The sequence below is a fragment of the Manacus vitellinus genome, unplaced genomic scaffold (assembly GCF_001715985.3).
Source record: "Manacus vitellinus isolate BGI_N305 unplaced genomic scaffold, ASM171598v3 scaffold_3_pilon, whole genome shotgun sequence".
Classification (NCBI taxonomy): Eukaryota; Metazoa; Chordata; class Aves; order Passeriformes; family Pipridae; genus Manacus; species Manacus vitellinus.
In genome coordinates, this window is record NW_021940535.1 from 37,290,656 (window position 1) to 37,304,119 (window position 13,464).

A 13,464-nucleotide genomic window follows, 5' to 3' on the forward strand; every position below is an offset into this window, starting at 1 on the left:
TGTATTTGAAAGCAAATTCAGAAGTAAAGTAATAAAGGACTTCTGCTTGGCAATGGACTCTTTCCTCCTAGATTAATTTAAAAAAAGTCATAAGAATTTCATGGATTCATAGAATTAAACAATGGTTAAGGTTGGAAAAAACCTGTCATTGAATCCAACTGTTAACCCAGCACCACTGTGTTCACTGCTAAATGATGTCCCCGAGTACCACATTCACATGTCTTTTGAATACTTCAGGGATGGTGATACTGCTACTTCCCTGGGTAGCATGTTCCAGTGGCTGATCACCCTTTCAATGAAGAAATTTTTCCTAAAATCTAAACCTCCTCTGGCGCAACTTGAGGTTGTCACTTGTCCTGTCACTTGTTACCTAGGAGAAGAGACTGACCCCCACCTTCCTCTGTCCTCCTTTTACATAGTGTTAAAAAGCTGTAAGGTCTGCCCTGATCCTCCTTTTCTCCAGGCTGAACACCCCCAGCTCCCTCATCTGCTCCTCATCAAACTTGTGCTCCAGACCCTTCACCAGCTTTGTTGCCCTTCTCAGGACACGCTCCAGCACCTCAATGTCCTTCTTGTAGGGAGGGGCCCAAAACTCAACACAGGATTGGAGGTGCAGCCTCAGCAGTGCCGAGTACAGAGGGACAATCACTGTCCTGGCCCTGCTGGCCACACTGTTGCTGATACAGGCCAGGATGCCACTGGCCTTCTTGGCCCCTGGGCACTGCTGGCTCATGTTCAGCTGCTGTTGACCAGCACCCCCAGGTGCTTTTCTGCTGGGCAGCTTTCCAGCCACTCTTCCCCCAGCCTGTAGAGTTGCACAGGGTTGTTGTGACCCAAGGGCAGGACCTGGCACTTGGCCTTGTTGAACCTCCTACCATTGGCCTCTTCCCACTGATCCAGCCTGTCCGGATCCCTTTGTCGAGCCTTCTTGCCCACCAGCAGATGAAACATTCCCCCTGATCTTGGTGTGTCTGTAAAGTGACTGAGGGTGCCCTCGATTCCCTTGTCCAGATCATCAATAAAGATGTTAAACAGGACTGTCCCCAACACTGATCCCTGGGGAACACCCCCGGTGACCGGGTGCCAGCTGGATGTAACTCCATTCACCAACGCTCTGGGCCCGGCCATCCAGACAGTTTTTTAGCCAGTGAAGAGCACACCCAGCCAAGCCATGAGCAGCCAGTTTCTCCAGGAGATGCTGTGGGAAACGATGCCAAAGGCTTTACTAAAGTCCAGGTAGACACATCCAGAGCCTTTTCCTCACCCACTAAATGGGTCACCTTGTCACAGAAGGAGATCAGGTTGATCAAGCAGGACCTGCCCATGCTGGCTGGGCTTGATTTCCCTGTTTGTCCTGCACATGCCTCATGATGGCACTCAAGGTGATCTACTTCATGACCTCCCCAGCACTGAGGTCAGGCTGACAGGCCTGTAATTTTCTGGTGTCACGTTTGCTAACCTCCAGTCAACTGCGACCCCCCTGGTTAGCCAGGGCTGCTGGTAAATGGTTGAAAGTTGCAAGGTCCTCTGGCAGCTCCCTCAGTAACCTCATGTGGATCCCATCCAGCCCCATGGATTTGTGGATGTCTAAGTGGCATAGCAGGTCGCTGACCATTTCCTCCTGGATTATGGGGTCTTGATTCTGTTCCTCGTCTCTGTCTTCCAGCTCATGTTTTCACTAAAATGTGAACTAAAATTTGCAACATTTAAATAATTTTAATGTTTAAATAATGAATAACAGGAGCAGCAGAATAAAATGTTTTGTCTGACAACTTTTAACTCCTGTTGATGAAAGAATTGGAAGAGGTTGTGTCAGGTTTCAAGAACTGTGATGCTGATTTTATATAACTGTTTTGTTATTTGTAACTTTATGGATCATGTATTGCAGTATCTTAAAGTTGTTTCTTTCAGTTAAATACTGTTGAGGTTTGGGGGTTGGGTTTTTTTCCTGTTGTCAAGCAATATGAAACAGTAATTCTGTGATCAAAACGTACTTTGGAGAATAAAAACTGTTCTGGAAGTGTGTCATGCTGGGTACAGTACACCTTGGCAAGGAAAATAAGCTTCTAAACTAAACAGTTTGTGTATATGGCTGATGCCTGTTAAAAGTCTTGGAATATATGAATATCAGGGAAATATCAAAATAAAATTGACCTAATAAATATGTCTGGATCTGGGCCTGAGAAATCTGTCTGTATTACTACCAACATTAAATTAATCTGTTTCAGGTGTGGTGTATGTTTTCTTGAAATTTATTTATTTATTATTTAAAATAAGGCCTTTGATTGGACTTCCACTCTAATTTATAGCCAGTGTAGGTGATGCCACCTCTTGAACCAGGATAGTTATATCCTTCATCTCCTTTCCCACCTCCCTATCTGTGTTCCTTTTACGTTTGTTGTCTGACATTGTTGCATATGGCCTTATGGAAAGGTGGCTCAAAGAAGTGATCTGGCTGAAAAAAAAATTTATTTTTAGGTTGCTGATTAGGATTTTCATATAGTCAATTGAATGCTTTTCCCAGAGCAAGGAAGGCAGAAGGAAGTACACAGCAGGGGATGGCCAGTGATCCTCTCCTGGCAGCAGTGTTCAATTATGTTACCTTAAAGAGCCTGAAGTAAAGTCAGCTGGAACTGCAGCCTCATTTCTAGGCTAACTTTAAGGAACTGTGGTCTGTTTAATCTGCTGTAGATCTTCTTGAGTTATTTAGGTTAACAGGTCATATTGAGAGACACGTTTTATTGCCTCATTGCAATGCTGGGAATTCAGTCCTGCAGGACTTTACTTGGTTGACAGTCATTATTTAGGTGACTGGTTCCATTGGCCTAGCTTGGACCGAATCCAGTAAATTACTTGCACAAGAATTCTTTGACCTTTGTTTTCTTATAACAAGAGACAGCATATAATGGATGTCTGCAGATGATGCTTTATGAATGTGCTCCAAATTTACAGAACCCTGGGGGAAGAACAATGTTATATTCCTATTATTATTTGCTTTCTTCTCTCCTACTTGTATAGTCTTGTTCCTGTCTCTGTCTTTCCTATCTGCCACGTGCCTTTTGTTCTTCTTTCAGTATAAATAAGGTAGTTTCTTGGATTAAATCAGCTTCTCTATACCTTTCCAATTGAAAAATTGGTAGAGTTAGGTTAACCAAAAAGATGTGAGTAATTAGATTTGTCTAATGTTATCCACTTCTGGTTAAGGTAGCTCTTAGTCCTAGTTAAAATGGAAAGGCATTTTCATTTAAAATAGAGGGAGGGCACTTTGTGCCACAGTGCATGGAGCCAAGTTGGACTGTAACTGATTCAGTATAGGAAATTCGAACTATTTAGCTTATTCTTCTCTTATTTTCACCTTCAGTCTTGGAACTTTTTTTGATGGATATCTTCAGCGGATACCTTGCGTCTTTTTTTTTTTTTTACCGTTCTTTATTTCTTCTTGGTTATTTTTACTTCTTAGTAATGTCAGGGGAATAAACATTTCTTTCACCGTTTGCATGGGTCTCTCATGCTTCTGACCACTTTAGTTCTCTGCTGGGTGATGATTTAAAGATTGGACTCCTCAGGAAGCAGTGGGTTTTTCATCAGGCCCAGGCAGTCTCCATTTGCCTGAACGCCAAGGTTATAGGATCAGTCTTTGTTTGCTTAATTAAGATGCTTTTTATGTAGCTCAGAAGTGAGTTGTGACAGTCGCACTGTCAGACTGTTCCAGCTGCATAGCTTTGAGAGTGGTTTTACTTTAGTCCTCTACAGGAGACCAAAAGTCCAAAGCAATTCCTGCCGAGAGTTCACCCCAGTTCTGCTTGAACAGAAGCTAGATCCATGAACTAGGCTCTTCCACCAAAGAGCTGCAAAAATGAGATGTCCATGTTACACTCTGTAAGGACAGAAAGGAAAGGGATGATGATATGTTCTACAACTTCATTCAGTGTTTCTTCAGCCAGTATTTGTGTCTTTTTCACTCCTCTTTAGATCTACTTTACCTGCTGCACCTCCTTACTCTAGGACTAGTGCCCTTCAGCACACCGAAGGATGTGGTTATTCTCTTGGATCACAGTCAGCCTCTGTAGTGTTCACATTTGCACAGCTTAACCTGCTGATGTTTATCTGAATTGTTGATCAGTCGTAGCAGCTTGCTGTATTTATGCTGTGGTATCTTGTGAGTGTTGTGTCCGCCCCTGCTACCCGCCCCCTCCGCCCCCCACAGCTAGTTTAGTAGTTCCCCACAGTGTTTTTGAATGCTCAGACAATAAATCTGTGTCAGAAATCCTTTGCTAGAGATAAGACTCAAAACACACAACCGGAGAAAAGAGCCCTGCCATGCTCCGTGTGCTTAAATATTAGAGACCATCTGTATGAATGGTCACATTCTTCCATGTACTTGTTTCATCATCAACATACATGACAAAAAGGTTAAAACTTTATTCCATCCATTTCAGAACTATTAATAAAGTGTAAAATAAAAGGATAATTTGCTAAGGGATGAGGTTTGCTGTTCCCACCTGGCAAAGCTACTGGTGTTACTATGTGGTGTATATTGTAATTTGGCAGAGCAGAAGTGGGTGACAGAATCTGAGAGTGTGGAGGCTGAGAAGGATTTAGATTCAGAACCAGAGAAGGGAGTAGAAGGGATCACTGTCTGGTGTATTAATTTGCCAGGGTGCTACTTTATCTCAGATTGTACCCAGAATTCATGGTACCAGAAGTGCTCTGTGTCATTAGAGTGCAGATATCACTGCAGAGTTGCCCATCTCCAGCAAGGTGAGAGCCGAGTGCAGGCATCCTGCTCCCTGCCAGTAGGAGGATACTCTTCAGAACTCTCTGCACTGAAGTTTTCTCCTGCTATCAAAGTTCCCTCCTCCACTTCAGTTTTCTGTCTTCCATCTTCTCAGATTGCAAGCAGGACTGCAGAGAAGTAATTGGGGAAGGCCTAATGGACCTGAGTCCTCTTGGCAATAGGAGACAAAAATAAATTGGGTGAAGCTGAGCTCTGATGAGAGTGAATGGACTGTGTTTAACTCTTCTGCATAAAGGACTGGTTTAGTTCCTTGCAGCTTAGTGTCCTGGAATCATTTTGATTTATTTTGTGGTGAAGTTTGCTCAAGAAGCTTGCTAACTTTTTAATTATTAAATGGCTGCAGTGCCATGGCTCCCTGTCTTCAGTTTTGCTGGTGCAGCTGATTGTGGGTTTATGCTTAAATTGCATCAGTGATATAACCTGAAATAAAAATGTTAAAAAGTTCATTTCACTCCACATCACTGATCTGGTTTAAGGGGCAGCCCTGTACAGATAGTTGTGTCAGCAGCTGAGGGAGTGGTGGAGGGAAGAAGAGAACCTCCTAAACTTGTTTTGCCGCTAGTGGAAGTATATGTCAAACTTCCACAGGCTTGCAGAGGTGGGGCAAGGTAGACTATGCTAGCAGCTTCCCTTGTCTCAGATATATCATCGTCTTCTCACTGGCCTTAAGCTGCCAGCTTGCAGCTTTGGGGTGGGAACAAACTTTAATGCACTGTTACTGTGAATATATGCCAGGCTTCTTACATTAGGAATCTGGTCAGTGTATGATATATTCACTGAAATGAAACTACTACTACTGTGTGTCTTGCAGCACTTAGTATTTAATGTTTGGAAAGCTGAAGTGTTAAGATAAGTGTTAAGATACAACTTAGCTCACATATATACTGCATATGTAGGATTTTGTTCAAAATGAACTGATCAGTTCATTTTAGTGTCTTGACTTTAAAAAAAAAAAGAAAAAGATGTAATGCTCCCAGTCTACAGGCATCTTACAGAATGATTCAGAAGTTTTCAACCACTTTTTTATCTTAATTTCACTGTAGACTTAATGCTGCCTTTTGATAGATTGCTGCTCATTTTAGTGAAAGAATGTAAGGGACAGATGAGCGAAACAGAAGACAAAAGGCTAGAATCCTAAAGATTCTTCTTTCTGTGTGCAGCTCTCCATACCAATACACTGAGCAAAAATAATTTTTTTCTCTTCTACTTTTCGTGAAAGCCTCTTTGCTGCTAATATAAATTTTCTCACAGGTTAAGAGAGTTAGTCCTAAAGGTTAAGATAGTCACCAAGATGTACTTTAGCTATATGAATTTCAGGAATGGAATTTCTAGTGCCTCACATAAGTTTGCACAACCTGTTTTTGAGGTACTTTTAGCATCATAGGCTCCTATATCTGCTGTCTTGTTAGTTAGCTGGTAATGGAGAATAGCACTGTTCAGGGAGCACGGAGAAAATCTGTGCTAATGGCAGCTACCCCTCTCAGTTTGGAGGATGTGGTGGTAAGTTTGCATCTGATTATCAGACTATTTTTCCTTTGCTTAAAAAGCTTGTTAGGGTGGTATGCTTTGAGTTGTCCCTAATCTGGGAAGAACACATAAAGTTTGCGATAAGGTGATTCCCAAGTATAGGATCTCCTATAATGATTTTCCTCTGCATGTCATTTGGAGCATTTGAAGTGGTATGTGTGTCAAACCTGTTCCCTTTCTGTCATCTCTGGTTTGGAATTGGTTCACACTGCCCTAGGACACTTAGAGATAAACTTGATATTAGGAACTTGATAGTAGGCAGTGGTAGCAGAAAGACTGTTCTGTTGTGATCTTGAAGTATGTCGGAAGAATGTTATGTCAAAATGCTTATTTCCAGACATGCAGTCTTGAAGAATTTTAGGGATGAGTCAACTTCTGACCTCCTTTTTCTGAGGCAGAAAATGAGAGGTTTTTTAGGCTCTCAGAATGAGTGAGAGTCAGCAGAGACTGTGCAGTCAGCAGTGTGTGCACGTGTGCTGATGACGTCCATGGCACACCTTTGTGATTGAACACCTTGGTCAATACAGACATCATAGGAGAAGGAAATATGGTAGGGAGTTTTTGGACTCTGTCCAAGTTTCTCAGCATGTAAGTCTACCCCATGCTATAGTTTTTGGAGGCTTGTCTCCAGAATTCCAGAGTATGGAATCCAGGAATAAAATCTTGGAGCTAGAGCTGCGAGTAGCTTTAATATATGTCATAGTTTCAAGATCTAGAGAAGAAAGCTTCATTTGTCACAAACTAACAGTAATATTCAAATAAAGGTTAAGGGGAAACACACCCATTCACTTTTAAAGAATGGTAGCTTCCTTAATGTCAGATATCAGTTTTGATGTGTGTGGTTTCTTTTTCAATGCTTCTATGATCATTCCATTTTTTTATTTTATTTTTGCTTTTTTTCCTAGAGATGTGAATTATGCCCTCATAAGGATGGTGCTTTAAAGAGAACAGATAATGGGGGTAAGTTTTATTCTTACTTTTTGTGAACTCTCTTATTTTGTATGAGGGAAAAAAATCTGTGGAAAAAAAATTATAGGGAACCTAAACATAAGTAAAAACACTGGCTGGTTTGGAAAGAGATAACTGTTTTACAGTAACTTTTATTTGTTCAATTTAGGTTGAATTTAGTTTGAGAACATCTACCATTATTCTTAGTTTCATTTTTAGGAAAAAAGAAGAGAAGAACGGCATTTTAACATAAGATTTTAATGTGTAAAGTGGATAAATTTTAAATGTATTTAGTTGGAGCCCGAGCATTTATAGAAAGCTGTTAAAAGTGCACCATTCACAGAGGAAAGTGGAATTTTTATGTCTATAGCCCAGACTAAATGCACCAGTGCATTTTCAAAGGATGGCTCTTTCATGCCTGATTTACTAATAGGGTCTGTAACAAAAAAGTTAGAACTGGAAATCTGCAGTAGTGATTACCCCTCCTTTGCATCTTTCTAATTTCACCATTCAGGTTATCATCAGTTCTGCTCCTGCTGAGTAGAACTGCTAGAGAAGATATCCACTGAGTAGCCTGTCTTGGTTATGTTTGTACTAATAGCTGGGTGATATGAGTGAAAAATTGCAATGAACTTTTCAATCCCTTCTGGAATCCCTTCTTCTCTCTTTACTAGATACTTCTAAATTCCCATCCATCATTTATCTGTAAATAGCCTTGGTCAGTTTGATACTGAGCCCTTTCCCTTGTGAGAGGAAAAGGTGTTGATCCGGATTATGGATTTCATTTGGACAATCTATGTAATCTGCGTAGTCTGTGTCTATGTAAATTGTATTCTGCAGATTTTATGCTGTATACATGATATTCAGCTAATTACACCCTAGCTTAGTGTCGATGCAGCTTGATATTTCTGTTGCAGTTGAGTTGCAGGAACACAGAGCCTGCTCATTTTTGGGATGATCTACCCTTTCCCTTGTCTACCCTTGGACTGCTTCATTCAGTATATGCTGCAGGTTTACCATTCTAGTGTCTGCTGTCTCACACACCTTAGTGAACTTGGTGCTGTTTGTGTGTGTTGGGAGATTGTATTGAGGCTGTGTTGTCATGTGTCAGTGAAACTATCATCTTAAGTACCAGCTCAGTACTTTAGTTTTATTCCTTTTCCTCAGCATTCCTCTCAAGACAGGTTGATACAAGGCCGTGTGGAATTCATTTCTTCAGAAATGGCAGCTGAACACTTTCTCTTTTTTAGGAAATAACTAATAAGGAAGCCTCAAATCAATTGAAGTATACAATAAACTTTGTGAAGTGTTTTCAGGTAGTATTCAAGTAGCATTTGGGAATGCTTTGCTGTTGTCTTTGTTGGTTTTGAAACTTTTCCTTTGCATAAAGTCTTGAGAATTTATTTTGACAGTGTGCATCGAAGATCTGAGCATCCTATTAGTTATCTCTCTTATGGCTCTATTGTAATTATAAATTCTTGTCTGAAAGTGAGTTACTGTATAAGATTGAAATTATTTAAGTTTAAATAGCAAAGATGTTACAGTATACTATAATTTTAATGCCCAAGTATTTTCATCACAGTGAAAATCTCATAGGGTGTGAGAGGCTTAAGAATTTATATTTCCTTCTGAAAACATCCAGCCTCAGTAACAGACCATGTCCATGGTGTTCAACACAGCAATGGACCAAATGTCCTTTAAATAACAACTTTACAGAAGGATATGAACCTTGGAAAAAAACAACCTCTGACTGGTGTTGCATTTCAGAAATCTACACTCTTGACCTGAACTTTCCTTCGAAAAGTTGTCTAACAAGATGTTGTGTCAGAAGATTTTCAAACTTAAGGAAATATTGTTGAAGATCATGTAGTGGGCTTTCCAGTTGAAAATGGCATTTACAGTATGTTAATACTTAAATTTTTTTAATGCTGTTACACCATTTACTGCCAAGTGAAATGATAAAATGATGCAGGTTTCCTGAAGAAACTTTGAAACAAAGATTTCTGATAAAATCTTCTAAGGATCTAGCTTTATAAACTTGTAATTATGGAGTCTCCTTCTCTAAGTATAGAAATAAATGGTCTTAGAGTTTCAGAACAAGTGAAGAAACTGCTGATTTTATGTCAGTGATATAAAGTTATACTTCCTTCTGTCTTCTGGCAACAAGTAACTTCATTTTGTAGCCAGAAAACCAACGCAGTTTTTGTTTTGAATATGCAGATAGCTGAGCTCACACATGATCTGCTGATCTTGTAGATTTTTTTTTTTAACAGTCTTCTGGATATTTGCTTTTTAATAAGGTGAAGAAATGTGTTTTGGGCCTTGAAGGTACTGTATTTTCTTTTATGTCAGGAATCTTAATGGTCTAGTGAGCTTTTACTGTAGGGTTCCATGATTTTCTTAACCTGTGGTGAGGTGCTGCTACTGCATGGAGTCATTTCCCTGACCCAGCCCCCCATGCTATTGTTGGTGTAAGGGGGTGGCCAGGACTGTTCTTTCAGAAGCAGCCTGTACACTGGCTGTCTTCACTCATAGTCACACAGCTGTAGCTGAAAGCAGCCTAATCTTACAGCCCTTCTGTAAAGGTGTTATCTTGCCTTTAAGAACTCTGGCGCACTGTAATGTGTGACAAAGAAGTCTGGGAATCAAACTCGTGTTTTTTATAAGTATTTTAAACTGACTGTAAGTATTAATAATTGACTATACATTATGGTGGTGTATGGTGTGGTTGTGTTGGTATTCTGTGAGGTTTTTTGTCCCTGCCTCCTACTCCCAAATGGTGTGGGGTTCCTTTGTGTACATTTTTCCTCCTGCTCCCTCTCCTTTTACTGGCCTGTTGCTGCTTATCTGATCTTCTGGTGATCACCTTTTCTTTAGATTTGCTTTTTAGGTTCTATATCTCTGGTTGAAACCATCTACAGTGCGTTGATTGTGGTTATCAGTACAGTTGCCAAGGGTTAATGTTGGGTTCTCTAGTATCATCTGTGGCAAATACAGTTTTCAGTGATACCTTAAACACAGTATTTTTGGAGCAGTACTGTCATGGATCTTAGAACGTAAAAGTGACAACAGGAGATAATAAGAGGAGAGGAGCATATCATGGAGGCTGAATAACATTTGGCCTGCTCTTTTTATCACCATGGACTAGATTCTTGGGAAGGTTCTCATGTGCCTTCTCTGAATACTTTCCCAGCCTGCAAATATTTATAGTTTGGACCTTCTTGAACCAGAGATGGTATTCTTGTGTTTAATAAAAGAAGAGTTCCATCACACTATTAGAGTGTTCCCTTCTGTATAAAGGTTTAGTGTCCATAATGTTGTGTGGAAAGGCATTTTGCAGTTGAGCTGCAGGATGTGTCAAAGTGTACACCAGTTTGTTTTGAACCTGTTACCTTGTGGTTTTATTTGATACCACTTGGCACTTGTGAAGTGACAGGAAGTGGCAAAGATCAGTTATTCTGTGCTCACCTTTCCAGTACTCCTTCCTGTAACCTCTTTGGGTACATCCATTCTTGGCTTTGTGATGGTGGCTGCTGCTGCTGTAATCAGAACCTATAGTGAGCCCAAAGAGAGAATTCTGTCTAGATTTGAGCAGAATATATCCTAGTCTGCTTCAGTGTCCCTCCTGTGCTTTCCATTGTGGAGACCTGAACTGACCCTGAACAGAAGCAGCTGAGGTCTGTTTGCACATGTTTGTTCGGTCTCTGCACACTGTGAAAGTGGTCATTCTGCTCCTGCACTTGCACAGATCTTGGAAACAATACACTTGGATTTAGCAGAGTGTAACCTGAACTAGTATCCATGATGTGGCTTGTCTGCCAATGAGTTTATCTATCCTAAGGATTATTAGGAGTTAACTGTGTTTAGCTGCACATTTTATTTAATTAATTTGTTAAAAGTAGTGGGATATTGCACAACTATGAGTGGGGCATTTGCCAGAAATTTTAGGAAGAAACTTTGAATAAGTTTTATTATTTTGTTTGCCTAATATCCATGACTCTCTTACAGCTATGGTTAGGTTTTGTGAACAAAAATATTCTTCCCTATATGTGGATTTTGTGGTCTTTGTTTTTATATAAACATTAGGACTTCTTAAGTGTTCATAGATTGGAGTTCTATGAATTAAACTATTTACTAGGTTTTTTACACTTTTTTATTTATTAATTTCCTATTGATAAAAAATAGAAAAGTAAGATTTAATTGACAAAGGAACTTTTCTCTTTGAATACATTTATTGACAGAATTCCGTGATAAATTTGGTATGCATGTTCATTTAGAGGCATCTTTGTGTTTTTAAACATGACTGAATATAAAAGTTTTTTAAAATTATAAAACTTGATATGTATATGAGTTGCTTATTGATTTGCTGTCTTATGTGTAAGAAGGCTATTGAAAAATTAATTTTTCTTTAGCTTAGTACTCTTGTATGTGGATTAGGAGTTGCATAAACTATAAACACTTTATTTTGAAAAACGGAACAGTGACAAGTGAGCATTTCTTTAAAGATACTTGAGAATTGTTGATGTTTGGCAGTTTTGAACCTTTCAGTTCAGTAATGTTTCTTTAACTTTTGCAGTAGTTTCCTTTGGATTTTTGACACTCAGTGAGGAGAAAATAAAATCATGACCATTTGAAGTGATTATAGTTTTTTGAATCCCAATTCTTTTATCTTCTCATAATACTGAATGTGCAGTCTGTTGTTTAAGCAGATTGTTCACTTGTGTCTAATTGTGCATCTCCCAATTAAATAGTTTTCTTGCAGTTACCTTTGTCCACAAATTTCTGTAAGCCTAAAAGGCTTGATTTTTCTGTATAAGTTGTTACTTTGAAATCTGATTCCAGTGGATGATGATCAGGAATGCTGTGTAACAGCATTCTTTGTGTGACTTTTCACCAAGACTTCTTTCATGCAGCTGCTTGGGAAAAGGCCAGATAACAATGTGGTGGTTTTATGTAATGTCCAGGCCCTCTTCCCACCCCGTGGGTTAGCATCAGGATCTCCCAAGTCTATAAAAACATTATATGCTAGGTTTTCCTGTAGCTGTTGTTATTATTAGAGTCAGCAGCTCTCCCTGTCTTACTGTTCTGATGAGTTTTCTTGGTGTTAATGTCTAAGAATGTGGATGGTGTAATGTCATATGTACACACCGAGGTATATGCATTTTGCAAGTGCTTAGCTACAAATGTTCTGGTCCTTGTGAGCAGATTTGCAGGAATGTGTATTTATTTTTTTTTTACTGGGAAAGACAGTAAAACTTGATAATAAACCTAAAATATTTTGGTAATATAAATATATTTATTACTATATAATATATTGTATATTTATTGATTTGGTATTGTATATTTATGATTTATATTGCTAATAATCATAATGTATATTTAGAAATTTTTTTTAAGTTTTAGGTGCTTATTTATGACATTTCTTCCTTTTGTTGTATGAAAAGATTTCTTGAGGGAGGTGGAAGAAACTCGTTAATTCCACAGCATGCTGGATAAAATTATTAAAACTATTAGCTTATTCAGTGGACCAATGGAACTTTATCTGTAGCTGTTTTAAAAACAAACTATTTGTTGTGCTGCTGAGTGATGATTGAAAGTGAATCAGTTCTTTAGTTCAGGAGCAGATTTTTCTAAATCGAGAGTTTGGTGAAATTCAGTAGTAGGACTCTGTGGGATGAAGCCTTTTCTTCATAGACAAATAATATTTCTTTACTTTTGTAGCAGAAGTTGTCCATTCTGTACCAGTGATAAGGTTGATTACCAACCACAGTGATGAGAGCTCTAGCAGTTAGTATGAGCACCTTCTTTTTACCCATCTTTTTGAAGAGTGGATCAAACAATATAGTGAATAATGCTGTATTAACAATAGTAAACTCTAAACCTGTATTTAATAAAGTAAGAAAAAGACAGTAACTTAAGCTGACGGATTTATTTTCTGCAGATCTTCTTGTTTTTGCAGGAAAGGAAGAGCAGAGTCAAAACTAAAGTGTATGAAATGCCTTAATGAGGAGACACTTAAGGTTTAAAATAGTACTTAATCTTTCCTGTTGGTAAATAGTAGCAGTAATGGTCTTATGTACACCTTTGAAAGGTGAATCCAGCAGTCTTGGAGTCAGCCAGCAGGTCTGATAGTTGTGGAAAGGGAAGGTGCAATTTTCATATAATCCAGGACAGCTGCTGACCTCTGCTGA

At 39.1% G+C, this 13,464-nt stretch overlaps 1 protein-coding gene across 1 annotated transcript in view; it reads left to right on the top strand.

The window, feature by feature from the left end:
- MLLT10 (MLLT10 histone lysine methyltransferase DOT1L cofactor) overlaps positions 1-13,464 on the top strand; it is a 122,532-nt gene that overhangs the window by 14,996 nt on the left and 94,072 nt on the right. The window contains 1 exon segment of the mRNA XM_025895390.2: positions 7,231-7,285. Coding sequence (XP_025751175.2) covers positions 7,231-7,285 — 55 coding nt within the window.